Here is a 16,610-nt window from a genome sequence, read left to right as displayed (position 1 = left end):
TGAAGGGAAACAATAACAGTCTTGAACTTTTTTGACAACATAGTGATATGTTCTTATATAATGTACAATGAGAAAGTCAACTACAAAATACTGGTCTTCTCCCATTTTTTGAACCATTGCCCCCACCCACAAGGTGTATAAACAACAACAATAAATAAGAATAAAAGAAGATAATAGACACAAAACAAAAATGTGAAGAACATAAATCAACAACTTTAATTAGCACATGTAGGACAGTATTCAAGTGTGTCTGCGTGGACTTTGCAGATGTATTTCTCACATGTGCAGCACATAGTATTTGTTTTACAGTCCTTCTTTGGGGGGCAGAATTGGCATCTCCTCCTCTTGCCTGCCCCAGCTGCAGCTTCAGGTGGATCAGGACAAGATTCAGCCCCCAGAACAGCTTTCACAAGCGCTGCAGAGGCTGCTGTGCAGGGGAGGCGCTCCCTTCTTTCAATGTGTGCTGTTACAAGTGCCTTTCCCAGCTGCTCCAGGAACACCCTCCTCTTGTTCCACTTATCAGGCATCCAGGTAGGGTTGATCTTGTTCCATATCACAAAGGCATTGTATGAGGACACATCAATGATGTTATGGAAGATGACCAAGGGCCAGCGGGCAGTCATCCTCCTGCAGCTGTAAGTTCCAATGACCTTGTTCACGTTGTCCACACCTCCTTTGTTGTGGTTGTAGTCCAGGATGATGGATGGCTTCCTGTCCTCACGATCACTGATCTCAGCCGTTTTGTACAGTGTGCTTAGGAGGACCATATTCTTGTTCTTCTTTGGGAGGTAAGAAACTAGAGGTGGTGGGGGTGAAGGCAAACTTTGATGAGAAGGCCTCTCTCCCCCTTGTTGCGAGGAGTGCAGGGGGGACCTCAGGCTTGTTCTTTCCAACCATGGTTATCTTCCTCTTCAGGAGCTGCTGGCTGAGTTCTATCAGTAGCACACATAATCTCAATTTCTCATTGTTTGTGTGTGTGTGTGTGTGTGTGTGTGTGTGTGTGTGTGTGTGTGTGTGTGTGTGTGTGTGTGTGTGTGTGTGTGTGTGTGTGTGTGTGTGTGTGTGTGTGTGTGTGTGTGTGTGTGTGTGTGTGTGTGTGTGTCTTTGGGGTTTTTGAGGTATGTAAATTATTTTATAACTGCCGGGTCAATCTTTGTACCTTGGTGGTGTACAGCTTTCATGGAAATATGAACAAAGGAGATGTTTCACTTTTTCGAATGTTGGGGTCACTCTAGGTAAAGTCATACAAATTCAAGTTGAAAAAATATAATTGAGGGACTTTTCTCTGCTGTTAAACATAGTGGCGGGTAATTTTTTACCCTTAAGACAACACAAGGGTTAAGGGGTTTCGTACATTACAGCTGTGAATCATTTGGAATAAGATTCTACCAATTTTGCACAACTCTTAAATGCAACAAAACTTTTTCATCAAATTGCTCAAGCTCCTTAAATTTGGTTGGGAATCATTAATGAACAGCAATATTACAACTTGTCTTTGATTTTTTAAAGCAGTTTTAAGTCAGGACTGAGACTGTCAGGAACATTCAACACCTCTTGGAAAGTCTTTCTGGTGTTTCTTTTGCATAAACATATGTGTTATTGTCCTGTGGAAAAATAAAACCCTATCCCAGGGTTAGGTTTTCAGAAGACTGATGTGGTTTTTCCTGTAACTTTTTACCTGGGCTTTCATATTTATTTTGAGCCTAACAAACTCCCCAGTCCCTGCCAGTGACAAGCATACCCATAACATGATGCTGCCACCACAATCATTGAAAATAAAAAGGATTAACAATATTGCATTCACTCCATATTACACTCTAATAATGCTGGGTTGTTTGGTTGACCAAACTGCTGGGTTGCAGGTATTGGGTCACTTAGTTGGATTGCTTTCTTTGAAAACTGCTGGGCTATTGATGCTGGGTGCTGGGTTATTGATGCTGGGTTATTGAGATATGACCCAGCGGGTCAGTTTTTGTACATTACATATTCTAATATAAAATTCATAACAATATTTGAAGTGTTTCTAAAATCCACAATGGATAAAATGAATGGTGAAAAAACGATTGGAACCATTTCCGTGTTTGACCGCTAGGTTTTATGGGTATTTTGACATGTCCACTGTGGGGCTCAATAGCCTGTGGGGAAAACAACCTGTGGTTACCTAGGTTACCCCATTGGCTCACAGCAAATACTTGACCTTTTTCAAATGCAATTTTCTTGTTTAAGTCAATCACAAAACTACACTTAAAAAAAGTACAACATGTCTAAAGATATTTTTTTTTACAGACAGTTGTGAAGATCTGTAGAAAAAAAACAATCCTTTTTAGATAATATTTTAAGGCAGCAAAATGTGTAGACTGTGCAACGGGTGTGTAGACTTTCACTAGGCACTTTACACGTAGGTTCATTGTCCCATGTGGAGCATAGGCCATCAACAACGCCTCTCCAGCTAACTCGACCTTGGGCAGTGTTTTATGGTTGATTCCAGGAGTAGCCAATCTTTCTGTGTTGCCCAACAGCAAATGTTAGTTAACCACCCTTATAACAAAACAATACTAACTACTATTCTACTGTTGTTGCCACTCTTGCTACCTTTACCTACACTGATGCTAATTAGAATGCAGTCATCATGCATCTGACCATTCAATAAACACGCTGTTGTATCTGGAAGTGGCTGTAATGACAACATAGTGCAGATATATGCTTAATTTAATAGGAGATTCCCCTGTCCTTGTAAAGTACCGCTGTGTCTCTGTTAACCTGCTGGCCACTGTGTCGGTGTGGAAGGAAAATCTGGGCCATGGATGACAGAGCACGCTTCTTGTAGCGCGACCAGCAGGATTTCTGACTCTCCAAGTCTTCTCCAGCTGCCATGCAGAATCATGGGAAGTGTGTCTGGGACATAGCCTCTCATCTCTGGCCAGGAGATGGATCTGCCTGAGTGCAGTCATCTAAACTGCATAGACCATGCATGCATCCCAAATCCCTATTGCCTTTATGGTGCACTACTTTTGACCCGGGCACATAGGGACTATATAGGGCACATAGTAGTGCTGGTCAAAAGTAGTGCACTATAAAGCGAATAGGGTGCTGTTTGGGATGCAACATATGTCTGTTTTATCATTTTAAGAGACAGGCCCATGTTTGCCTGAAGAATAAAGATATGTGGAGGATTTATCACATGGTGCTACACAAGGTTAATAAGGAGGAATCGATAGACCATACAGTTGTTCAGTATATGGCCCAAAAACTATTAACAAACTGTCAAATAGAGTCTTGAATAGCTGGAATTCTGGATACTCACATATTTTGGAAACATATGACCAGAAGTAGGACTTAGATCTGATGACCCATCCATTGAGATATTTTGTGTGTCTGAATTCCTGTGTTCCAGTTGAGGATGCTGAGTATATGATCATGAGCTGTCCATCAGGGTCCCCAAGCAATGATCTCAGGGAAACCCAGCTGTCAGGCACAGGTACACTCGTCAGTATGTGCATTTGATTTTGTCACTGGTTTATTGAGGTGGAATAATACAGGTGCAATTTCCTGTGACATCTGACATTTAACCTGTGACCTGGCTGTGACCTTTACCCCCAGTTGGTCTGTTCCAGTCAGGACCAGACCCGGACTCAGCCGAGGAGACCTTGTCCTCTGCCTCTACCGAATGGCTACGGAAAGGGGTAAGTGCTTATCATAACACCTGCCATGGCTGTTGCTAGCTCTGGTCCAGGGCGTTAGTGCACATTCCTCCACTAACTCCCTGTATTGAACTCCATAGACACAATTATTCACCAATTTGTTTAGTGACTGGATTCAATACAAAAACGTGTACTAATGAGCTTGGCCAGAACTACACAGTTGCCAGGATATTTTGGGTATATGTGATACATTATAGTTGACGATGTGTATCTTTGGTTTCGTGATATTTTTTTCCATTGCATTTGAAATAAATTGGACATTTGGCCATTTAAGATAGGGCTGCTCAACTGTGGTGGGACAGATATGTGAAAAGTGGTGTCTTGTTGTTGAAGTCCTGAGATGTTGTAATTAGCTGCCTCAGGTACAATTTAGTGTGCTTTTATCAGACAAGAATGTGAGACGAACATTCACAGGACTCATTTGGCCTGCTTTATAAAATATTTCAACTAAAAGGGAAACACATGCCTGTGCGACATTGTAAGAATAGGTTTGCTTTCTAAATTCAGAGAAGACTGTTATTGTGTCACAAACAAAATATCTGCAGCACTAGTTAACCGTTTTGATTATGTGACGCGGCAGACATTTTTGAATGTTGGGAGTAAATTCAGGTGGGATGAAGATACTCTGGGTCCTGTGCTCCTCTTCAGATGACTGGGAGAGAAAGTTGCAGCAGGGAAGTGAAGATCCAGTGACAGCATTTCTTTGCAGGGCCTTTGCCTGTGAACATAATGACAAGGGAAAGTGCTAGGCCATGCAGCACTAGTAGCTGAGGGGCATGAGGGGAACAGGGGGGAGGAAGGGGGTGGCAGTCTGTGATGTGGGCTGCTAATGAGAGAGTCCCTGGCCCTGCTGAGGTTTGGTGAGGTTCAGGCACATCTCGTCGAGGGTTGAGGAGTACAAAAGGTCAGAGGGCACGCTACTGCCTCGAACGGGGGCTTTTTCAAGTTGGCAGGGGGAGCGATCCAAAATAGACAACAAAAAGGGTGTAGTCTACTCCAGAGATAATCAGCTCAGCCACTGTAAACTGAGCCTCCCTTCTCCTCTGCTGTATGGAACTCTGTTCCTATGGCCTCCTCCGGCCTATTGACAGGGTCACAGAGAATCCCAGCATGGGGATTCATAATCAGGGTTTGTGCTGAGGATCAAAGTGGGAATGAACGGTTGAGGGAACCAGGGGTAGTATCAGAGAAAGAGGAAATGCTTTGTTTATGCGAGAGGCCATCTCCTCTTCATCAATGATGCCATTGGTGGAGATGGAGCCAGAGTAGAGGAAGTGGATGTTCATGTCGCAATTACATTTGTCTACGTGATGGAGTGATAGAATACCCACACAGAAGAGGAGAGGAGGAAGTCCGACGGTCCGAGTCAGAACCCCCTGGAGACCATGAGCTCAGCGGTAGCCTTCCGTTCTGTGGACACACACACACACACACACACACACACACACACACACACACACACACACACACACACACACACACACACACACACACACACACACACACACACACACACACACACACACACACACACACACACACACACACTAAAATGACCAGGCTACATAAACAAACACAGACACACTCATGCACACATGCACGCACACAGGCAGGAAGTAGGGCCAGAACCGCAAGAGAAGGAGCACTTTTGAAGAACCCATAGGAGGCAGCTGTGTTTACCATCAAACTCTGCCCATAATTCTCTCGCAAATCCACTTAAGACTCTCTTTCACTTCTGTAGCGAAATATTAGCTAGCATTTATGAGGCCAGCAAACAAGTTCCTCTAACACTATAGGAACCTATTTGCAAAAAAATATATGGAGGATTGAAAGTGATGCAGACAATTACATTGATGGAAGCTACAATCTACCTGCAATATTAAAGCCGATCTACCCCCTAAAAAAAAAGAATAGGAATATAAATAGGAACATATTTCCTCCAATGTTATAATGAAAAGGTGAGGGCGTCCCGAGTGGCGCAGTGGTCTAAGGCACAGCATCGCAATGCTAGCTATGCCACTAGAGATTCTGGGTTCGAGTCCAGGCTCTGTCACAGCCAGCCGCGACCGGGAGACCCAATGGGCAGCGCACAATTGGCCCAGCATCGCCCGGGATAGGGGAGGGTTTGGCCGGCAGGGATACCCTTGTCCCATTGTGCATTAGCGACTCCTGTGGCGGGCCGGGCGTAGTGCACGCTGACACAGTCACCAGGTGTACGGTGTTTCCTCCGACACATTGGTGCAGCTGGCTTCCGTGTTAAGTGGGCATTGTGTCAAGAAGCAGTGCGGCTTGGTTGGGTTTTTTCGGAGGACGCACGGCTCTCGACCTTCGCCTCTGCCGAGTCCGTACGGGAGTTGCAGCGATGAGACAAGACTGTAACTACCAAATTGGATACCACGAAATTGCGGAGAAAAAGGGGTAAAAAAAAATATATATAAAAACAAATGTGCTGTTATTTAAAAAATTACTTTAAAAAAAAAGAAAGGGGGATCACGTGACCCTTGAACGAGATGGCCGCATGAACTAAGAGCTCCACACAAGTAGTTTCCCATTCTTAATCTTACCTCCACTTCAAGTTAAAACTCCTTTAGCTTTAGTCAAAAAGTTATGGCGGCTACAAAAGGCGACATTACAGGTGACATTTTTACCCGGACTCAAGCATTAGCGGTGGAAAAAGACTCCAAGAAACAGCTAGCTTCAGAAAAAGCTAGCGCCATTAGCCAGGAGCAAGAGGACGCGAGGCCGAGGCCCAACAAATGCCAACCTCGCACTCTGTTGAAGACATCCTTTCTGAGCTGAGATCCCAACGTACAGAACTCAACATCAAATTAGATGGCATTAACTCTCAGCTCAGTGCGATAGGGGGCAAGGTGACAACCCTGGAAAATGCTTTGCCTGACATCAACAACAAGATAACCATCAACGCGGGGCACCTGGATGAGGCAGAGGGGCGAATCCTATCCATGGAAAACTCACTGACAGACGGCATGGAAACAATAGCATATGCTAAAAATAAAATAGAGCATCTGGAAGAGAAAACAGAGGACCTGGAAAACAGGGGGCAAAGGAATAATTGTGGTCTATTAAATCTGGGTGAAAAAGAAGAGGGAAACATGCCACTGACCCACTACCTGCAAGACAAACTTCCCGAGTGGCTCTACCTGTCCACCGACAGGCCCATAGAGCACTGAGGCCCCCACCAGCAGCCAGACAACCACCGCGCCCAATCACCATACATTTCCTGAGATTCACCGACAAGTAACGAGTTCTACAGGCTGCGAAAATCAACACCATTACAGTGGGAAATGCCAAACTCACTTTACACCAGGACCTGTCAGCTGGAATACGCCAAAAGCGCAGATAGTTTGACGAGGTGAAGAAATACTCCATTGACCGAAGCATCTTTAGGGGATTCAAATACCCAAACGAGCTCAGGATTCTTCACCAAGGAGCCCTGCGACACTTCAAAACTCCCGAAGAGGCAAAACGTTTTTTGAAGGACAATCCTGGTCACTGAGAAATGGACCAATGACTAAAAGCGATTACTGTTATTACTAAAGGAGGTAAGACAACATATAGCCGCCATCCAAAGACCCACCCGCCCCACTAAATGTCATTATAGCCTTCGAATTTATATTTATTTTCTTTTAACTGAGAGGGATAGGCTCTATAGCCTAACCTAGGCCTACTAACGTTTCAGCCTACTTTTATATCCCTTTTTTTTTTAAATTATTATTATTTGTAGTTATCATTTTCACATAGGTCTCCACCATTCATAGGCTGTCGATTACGACACATTTACAGACCTAACGAGAAGCTCAATGTGTCAATTTTATGCCTATGGCCTTATCCTGTTGATATTACGTTTTAATAAAAACAAACAACTTATCCTATAGATCCCTCTTAAGGATTTGCCCCAACATTTCTGTTTTAATTGGTCCAAACGATTAGCCCTATGTCCCTTGGGGGAGGTATATGTAGGCTGGGCTATTGATTTTATTTTCTTCCTCTTTTTTAATGTGGTCTGGGCGGGGGCTATGTTGTCATTTACTCAATGCGGGGCGGAGAGGATGAGGCATTTCTTTGGTGGGGAGGGGGAGACGTTGTGCATTGCTAACTGTTCCCGTTTTATTTTTTTTCGGAACACAGAATTGAGACTGAGCGTGGGGGTAATAGATCCAACGGGATATGTCGAGTTGTTTGGGAACTCGGTTGGGGTGTTCAGAGATTGTTATTTTACACCATTTATTTTTATTTTATGGGATCGCAGCTATAACTATTATCCACCTTTACCCAGAGATGACTTGCACTAAAGTTCGATTACTGTTCGATGACGATGACTAGTAACTTAAATCTACTGACATGGAACTGCCATGGTCTAGGTCATGCAATAAAACGGAAAAAGATACTATGTGCTCTAAAAAAGGAAAAGCAGACATCGTGCTATTACAAGAAACACACTTCTGTGATGCCAAACATGCCAAACTCCGCAGAGCTTGGGTGGTACAGGTGTATTTCTCATCTTTCAAATCAAACAGTAGAGGTACAGCCATACTTATCCATAAGAATGTTCCATTCATAACTGACAAAAACATTTCTGATCCGGAGGGGAGATTTATTTTGATAACTGGGTCACTGTATGGGCAACCAATTACTATCTTAAACATATACGCCCCTAACACAGATACTACTTATTTCATGTCAAAAATGATATCCCTGGGGGCCTCCCGGGTGGCGCAGTGGTCTAGGGCACTGCATCGCAGCGCTAGCTGCACCACCAGAGACTCTGGGTTCGCGCCCAGGCTCTGTCGCAGCCGGCCGCGACCGGGAGGTCCGTGGAGCGACGCACAATTGGCCTAGCGTCGTCCGGGTTAGGGAGGGTTTGGCCGGTAGGGATATCCTTGTCTCAGGGCCAGGCGCAGTGCACGCTAACCGAGGGGGCCAGGTGCACGGTGTTTCCTCCGACACATTGGTGCGGCTGGCTTCCGGGTTGGAGGCGCGCTGTGTTAAGAAGCAGTGCGGCTTGGTTGGGTTGTGCTTCGGAGGACGCATGGCTTTCGACCTTCGTCTCTCCCGAGCCCGTACGGGAGTTGTAGTGCTGAAACAAGATAGTAATTACTAGCGATTGGATACCACGAAAATTGGGGAGAAAAGGGGGTAAAATTTAAAAAATGATATCCCTGCTCAATGAGCATTGTGTTTCCTTTGGAGTGCTGGCTGGAGATTTTAATTGTAAACTCAACCCAACCCTGGACAAATAATCTCAAGTCCCCTCCACAAATCCTAGATCTGCAAAGATGTTGAACTCTCTTACTAAAGAAAGATCTATGGAATATACACTGCTCAAAAAAATAAAGGGAACACTTAAACAACACAATGTACAGTAATCCCTCGTTTATCGCGGGGGTTACGTTCCGAAAATGACCCGCGATAAGTGAAATCCGCGAAATAGAAAACTTTTTTTTTTTTTTACAATTAGCAACTATTACATGTATACAAATACAGTGACTCACGTGTAGGCCGTTTCGTCGACATTATGGGTTTAGGAGATGTTCGAAATTACAAGATAATTTGGCCAACTTAATGTAAATTTGCCAAGCTGTTTTATGTACGTACACATAACTGCACGAGACGACAAAATGATAGCACAATTCGTAGCATGTTTTGATACAAGAAGCGGGAGTGAGTTTTTAGCGAATCAGAATGCAGAGCACAATGCACCAAAAAAAAAAAAAAAATGCATTATGAAAATCCGCGAAATAGCGAATCCGCGATAAGTGAACCGCGAAGTGGCGAGGGATCACTGTAACTCCAAGTCAATCACACTTCTATGAAATCAAACTGTCCACTTAGGAAGCAACACTGATTGACAATAAATTTCACATGCTGTTGTGCAAATGGAATAGACAAAAGGTGGAAATTATAGGCAATTAGCAAGACACCCCCAAAAAAGGAGTGATTCTGCAGGTGGTGACCACAGACCACTTCTCAGTTCCTATGCTTCCTGGCTGATGTTTTGGTCACTTTTGAATGCTGGCGGTGCTCTCACTCTAGTGGTAGCATGAGACGGAGTCTACAACCCACACAAGTGGCTCAGGTAGTGCAGTTCATCCAGGATGGCACATCAATGCGAGCTGTGGCAAAAAGGTTTGCTGTGTCTGTCAGCGTAGTGTCCAGAGCATGGAGGCGCTACCAGGAGACAGGCCAGTACATCAGGAGACGTGGAGGAGGCCGTAGGAGGGCAAAAACCCAGCAGCAGGACCGCTACCTCCGCCTTTGTGCAAGGAGGTGCACTGCCAGAGCCCTGCAAAATGACCTCCAGCAGGCCACAAATGTGCATGTGAAATTTTTGCACAACAGCATGTGAAATTTATTGTCAATCAGTGTTGCTTCCTAAGTGGACAGTTTGATTTCACAGAAGTGTGATTGACTTGGAGTTACATTGTGTTGTTTAAGTGTTCCCTTTATTTTTTTGAGCAGTGTACATACTACATACTACTGTCCATAACACCTACTCCCGTATAGATTACATTTTTATCCCAAAGATTTTCAAAAATTCAGCCACGTGTACAATCGGACCCATAGCACTCTCAGATCACGCCTTTGTCCACCTCCGCTTTGACCTCTGTAAAAATATTCCAAGGTCAAAGAGCTGGAAATTCAACACCTCCATGTTATCAAACGAAGTGTTCCATACATTGGTAACTACATGGATAGACAACTACACACAAGACAACAAAGACTCTCCTGTTTCTCCGGCCACAATGTGGGAAGCTGCCAAAGCCATACTAAGAGGTCATCTAATTGCATATGCTTCCTCTAAGAAAAAAGCAATGGAAGCACACAGGCTAGATCTTGAGAGGGAGCTGGAACGCTGTAAAAAAGTACATAAACAATCCCCAGACAGCACCTCCTGGAGTCAACTTAAAGCAGCCAAAGCCAAACTGAACTTGGACTACACTCGGGAGATAAAAAAAATTAACTTTACCAAACAGAAATACCATGAGTTTAGCAATATGCCGTGTAAATTGCTTGCTTACCAATTTAAAAAAGAGCAGTCAGAGCGTACAATCATGGCTATCCGAACAGCAGAGGACGAGGTCACATATGACCCAAAAAAGATACATTTAACTTTTCATGATTTTTACTGCAAACTATATACTTCCGAGAGAAAACATACGGAGGCAGAACTCCATTCCTTCCTAGAGGGAATCTCGCTACCTAAACTATCAGAGACCGACCAAGAAGATCTCAACTCCCCCTTCACTCCTGAGGAGGTCCTAGAGGCAATTACCTCCATGTCACCTAGTAAGTCCCCAGGCCCAGATGGATTCCCCAGAGAGTTCTACAAAGCTTTTTGGCCCCAGCTTAGCCCTATTTTCATGCCAATGCTGGATGATTTTTGCAAAAACGGAGCTCTCCCAGACTTTATGCACACAGCTCGCATTACAGTGTTGCTCAAAAAAGACAAGGAACCTCTATCCTGCTCGTCCTTCCAGCCCATAAGCTTGTTGGATTTCGACTACAAAATAATGACCAAATTGCTCGCCAAAAGACTAAACACTCTTCTTCCCAAAATAATAAAAGCGGACCAAACTGGATTTATTAGAGACAGGTACTCTTCTGATAACATTCGCCGTCTTTTTGATATTATTGATCAAGTAAACGCACAGAAGACCCCTGTCCTGCTGGCTTCACTGGATGCTGAGAAGACGTTTGACAGGATGGAGTGGAGCTTTCTGTTCTCAGTCTTAGAAAAGTTCAATATGGGCCCAAACTTTATTAAATGGATTAAGTCCCTATACTCTCATCCAAATGCCATGGTGACTACTAACGGACTGAACTCTGACAGATTCCCTTTGGGACGGGGCACAAGACAAGGGTGCTCGCTGTCCCCCCTGCTCTACTTGTTGGGGGTGGAGCCTCTGGCAGAGTTGATAAGGAGCAAATCCAAGTATTATGGGTGTTTCTGCAGATTTCGCTCTATGCGGATAATGTCTTGCTCTACATATGCAACCCTGAGAAATCCCTCCCATTTTAGACACAATTGCTCAGTATGCCAAGTTTTCAGGATATAAGATACATTTTAACAAATCCACTGTTTGCCCTCTCAATCTTACACTCACCAGCTCTATGAAGACACACTGTCCATTCCAATGGAAGACACAGGGGTTTCAATACCTTAGGATCTTCGTAACACCAGATCTGAATAGCATTTTCAAGGAGAATTATCTTCCACTCCTGGATCGAATCAAGAACGATCTCCAAACCTGGATCTCCTTCCCAATTAGCTTAGTCGAAAGAATTAATGTAATCCGTATAAACATCCTCCCTAGATTGAACAATTTATTTCAGATGCTCCCATGCTATCTCCCGGTTTCCTTTTTCAAAACAACTAACCAAAGCATCAGCCAAATTTATATGGGGCAATAAAAAACCTAGGATCAAGTTCTCCACTCTTTCGAAACCTGAATCTAAGGGTAGTCTTGCCCTTCCCTCCCTTCAATTGTACTACTGGTCTGCCCAAATCTGCAACATGCTAACATGGATCACAAACAGACAAGACTCAACGTGGATTCAGATAGAAGCCCAATCCCGTGGTTCATTGTCCCTAAGCTCAATTATATTAATTAATAACTTTAGTGAAGTGGGCAACATAGCCAAAACCTTTGTGATTTACAGCACCCTACTAGCGTGGAGGGACTGTAAGAAATACCTGGACATTTCCTCCCAAATATGTTCTCACTCGCCTATAGTATGCAACCCAGACTTGCCAAAAGCCCTGAGTGATGCCAACTTTAATCTTTGGCATACTCTAGGAATCAGTACCTTTTCAGACGTATTTCATCAGAAAACCACTACACTGAAATCCTTTCAAGAGCTCTGCAGTGAATTCAATGTGCCAAAATCCATAAAAATAAAAATATCTCTTCAAATTAGACATTTAATTTCCTCATTTACTTCCAAGAGGAGGTTTAGAGCTCAGCTGAATGAAGTGGAAACCCTTCTTGCTACAGCACAATCATTTAAAGACAACATCTCCTATATCTATAGACTCCTTTCTGTACATGTAGGTCGAGTTAAAGTCGAGTTAAAGTGACTATGCATCGATAATAAACAGAGAATAGAGAACTTGGAACCTATACACGAGGTGAACAAAATAAACTAAACTCCCAGACTAGACCAGAACATTGCCACGCGCGTGTAAAGTCATCAGACTAATGAAAGTAAAGTCACGACACAGTCTTACCGTTGTCATTGTAGGATTGGACATGTCTGTAGAGCGCTCAACCTATGATGCATTTGTGAGGAAAAAGTTTTGGTTTATTTCATTCCATTTACCAGTTGTCAATTTATTCATTGTCTTTTGTTTGGCTGTCAATCTTGAGTAAGGACATGCTCCTGACTACGCATAGAACTAGGTCCAGGCTACCTGGCCTGTGCGCAAATGTAGGCTTATAAATAAGCCTATTTGGGGATCTGATACTATTTCTGATTGTCTTAACTTAGCTTCTCAAAGTAATGTTTTCTTCGCCTCAAAAAGCAAGTTAACAAAGTCTGTTTTTAGATTCATTGAGAATGACAATAGTTCCTCAACTTAGACTATTTGAGAAAAAAATCCATCTCTCTCCCTTTCATTAACCACTCAGCATGAAAGGCGAAAAAATGTCATGCTCTGATCCATTGGAAATGTCATAAAAAAGGCCTACCTGATTTATTTTTTATCCTTGCGTAAATAGCATACAGCTGTGTCTGTCTGTCCGTAGCTCACTGGCACAAGAACTAAAGTCCCAGAATAGTTTATACAATGTTGCAAGTTTGCTAGCAGGCCAGACCCAAGTTAATAGTTGATAAAATATTTCAAGTTCCTTGCAGACAGGCTATGCATAGCCAATGGAATTTATATGATATTTATTTTTATCGGGATATTTTCTACCTGCAATGTTTTTAAATTTTAGCTTTATGTAGGCTATTTTTACATATTGGCAATGGCAATAGAAGTTACTTTCAGATTTGTATCATTTTCATTGAGATAAAAAATGTATTTAACCACATGATATTGATTTTGAGATATGAAGACTTTATTATAAATTAAATTAAACTGTTCCATGAAAATGTGCATATGAAAATCATAACTGGCACGCAGATTAGTAGAAATGGTACCATAACTTGGCACTCCAAATGGAAAAGGTTGCCGACTGCTGGTGTAGCCTATTACCGGCAACTTCAGGAGGTTCATGGCAGAATCTGTGAAGGCTAGCAGCAGCAGGCAGCGGGAGGAGGGTCAGGAACAGATATTTTTCTTCTGGTTAGGATATATTAATCTCTGGCTCCCTCTTTATTCATTTGTGTGTCTTGATTTTTAAGTGCTATGCTTAAAGCATCAGGCAAAGTAACCTACAACCTATAGTTGATTTTATTCAAACATATATGGAAAAATACACGTTTAAAAATGTAGACCAATCAACAGCCCTAGTGCAAAGGCTTTGAAGCACAGATATATCTCGGCTGTGTCTCAAATGGCACCCTATTCCCTACATAGGGTGCCATTTGGGACGTAGCCATGGATCAGGTCATGTCTCACTGCCCTACTACAGTCCTGTGAGTCATGAAGGCTCCCTGTCATTACCACTTGTTGTGTTCCTACCTCAGAGCCAGGAGCCGGCGGTACCCCCCCAACCTCCAGAAGGTTTAGATGAGGACTGCTACGAGGAGGCTGAGCCTTTTGTTCCAGACAATCCCTCCACAGGTATGCTCAACAAGTCATTAGATACAGCAGTCTCTCTCTCTCTCGCGTGCTCTCTCTGTCAAGAGCCATTGCCAGCAACTTGGGTTACTTTCACAATGGGATAAATGTAACCTTGTGCCGTTTCTACAGTCAAAGAATTACATTAGAAAGTTCCATTCATGTGTTATACATGTATTTGTCCTATTTTTCATCCTCAAACCTTCGAACTTCCAGTTGTGTACTGTGGATTTTAATCTACGTAAAAACCCACCGTATCTCTTTTTACCACATTCTGAAAAGTGGTGTCAAACAGGTGTGTCAAAAAAATAAATATTGAAATGCATCCTCTGTGTGTACATGTGTGCTCACGTGAGCATCTGTGTTTTCTCCAGACAAAGGTGACTCAGACAGCAGTCACTACGAGTCATACGGTGAGGAAGATGAGGAGTTTGTGAAGGACCGGGCCCACTACATCCAGTGGAGTGCTTCCCAGACCTGTCTCCGGCCCACTTCTGAGTCACGCATCTGTGGCTACCTGTGGAGGAAGAAATGGCTGGGCCAATGGACCAAACAACTCTTTCTCGTCCGCAACAATCTGCTGTTGGTAAGCACATTCCTAAGTACAAAACACACTGTACGATCATCTGCTAGGTGTCGACAAACGTGTTTTGAACATGTTTCATCCATGTAGCTTACTATAGCCGTAAAAAAAAGGCATTAACCTTGAAATGTCTGTTATATAAAGGAAGGAAGGGTTTGTATGGCTGTTTTATGTAGTATTCACAGAATAAAAAAGCATTGACCCCTAGTGGTCTGAATATTGACTTTGATCTCAAGCCCTTCTTATGACCAATTATATTTTCTGTGAACAGGTCTTGTAAATTAATGTATTCTTTCTACAGCTTGTCAGCGTATGTTCCCCCTGTTGATGATGCTTATTATGCATTATGGTTGAACCAAAAGATTAACTGTTACACAAACATTAAATGAAATTGGAAATATTTAAATATATAGGTGAAATTAAATTAAACAATGCATGTTGATGCTGATGTTATGCTAATACTAATACTAATGATAACAATGGCATAATATATTCAATATGCTGTGGGCTGTTGTCCTTTAACAGTTTCGCTCAATTCATTCTGATCAACCTAGCAATTACAGCACATCCCTCACTATTGTCATTGGTTGCACTAATTGCAACATAATATAACTTAGTTCAAGCATTCATGACATTACCCTGAAAAAGGCACATTGATATTGTAACATTGGTGTTTCTTTTACCCAATAATTTATAGCTTACAGTTTATTCACCGTTAGTCAGCAGCTCTACACTAAATCATTTTCTCTGGGTGTGCGCCAGCTCATGCTTTTTATTTACAGAATAGCCCATAAATTGTTCATCCTATTTGCCTGTTTCAAGTTGCTTCTAGTGCTACAAGTGGAGGGGCAGGTAGCCTAGTGCTTAAGGGTGTTGGGTCAGTAACCAAAATGTTGCTGGGGCGAATCCCAGAGCCGACTAGGTGAAAAACCTGTCGATGTTCCCTTGAGCAAGGCACTTAACCCTAATTGTGCCTGTAAGTCACTCTGGATAAGAGTGGCTGCTAAATTAGTAAAATGTTAGACAAAGTGATACTGGCAAGAGCGTTGTGTGGGTTTTCCTTTTCTTTGAAGATACCATCGAATTACTCCCACACACCTGCAACAAGCTCAGATGTCCTTTTCCTATTTTGAATCACAGTGCTACAAATGTGCCAAGGACCTCTACCCGCTGCTGGAGCTCAACCTGCGGGGCTGCCAGGTGGTTTACAAGTCCAAGCACAACAAGAAGATGCAGCACGAGCTCAAGGTTGTGACTGCTTCCGACACAGTGGTGATGGGCTTCCAGAGCTGTCAGCAGGCGGAGGAATGGAGGAAGGTTTGGAGGTGTTTGTCATTACAGCATAGTCCCACAGAGGACTGCGATAGACTAGCGTCCTGTCCATGGGGTGTACATGTACATCAAACTGCCTCACACTATAGAAACAGGAGAGGGCTCCTGCCCTATGGGCCGTTCTGGCTCAGACATGGTAACTATAGTCCCACGGTTTGACACAGCAATTGACTGAAAGAGAGCAAAGGGAGGGGTAAGAGGAAATGCCTTTTTGGATGTGTAATGCCCATGATTGTCCAAACAGGCA

General features: G+C 43.2%; 1 protein-coding gene across 4 annotated transcripts in view; it reads left to right on the top strand.

The window, feature by feature from the left end:
• LOC139576326 (actin filament-associated protein 1-like 2) overlaps nt 1–16,610 on the top strand; it is a 96,177-nt gene that overhangs the window by 52,681 nt on the left and 26,886 nt on the right. For 2 of the 4 annotated variants that reach the window (XM_071402291.1, XM_071402289.1), the window contains 5 exons: nt 3,395–3,490; nt 3,601–3,683; nt 14,355–14,451; nt 14,823–15,034; nt 16,172–16,348. In XM_071402291.1, coding sequence (XP_071258392.1) covers nt 3,395–3,490; nt 3,601–3,683; nt 14,355–14,451; nt 14,823–15,034; nt 16,172–16,348 — 665 coding nt within the window. The remainder of the gene's footprint in view (nt 1–3,394; nt 3,491–3,600; nt 3,684–14,354; nt 14,452–14,822; nt 15,035–16,171; nt 16,349–16,610) is intronic. The other 2 variants (XM_071402292.1, XM_071402290.1) reach the window with 1 other exon arrangement.

The sequence above is a fragment of the Salvelinus alpinus genome, chromosome 5 (assembly GCF_045679555.1).
Source record: "Salvelinus alpinus chromosome 5, SLU_Salpinus.1, whole genome shotgun sequence".
Classification (NCBI taxonomy): Eukaryota; Metazoa; Chordata; class Actinopteri; order Salmoniformes; family Salmonidae; genus Salvelinus; species Salvelinus alpinus.
Note: the sequence above shows the minus strand (reverse complement) of the source record. Positions and strands in the feature narration are given on the sequence as shown.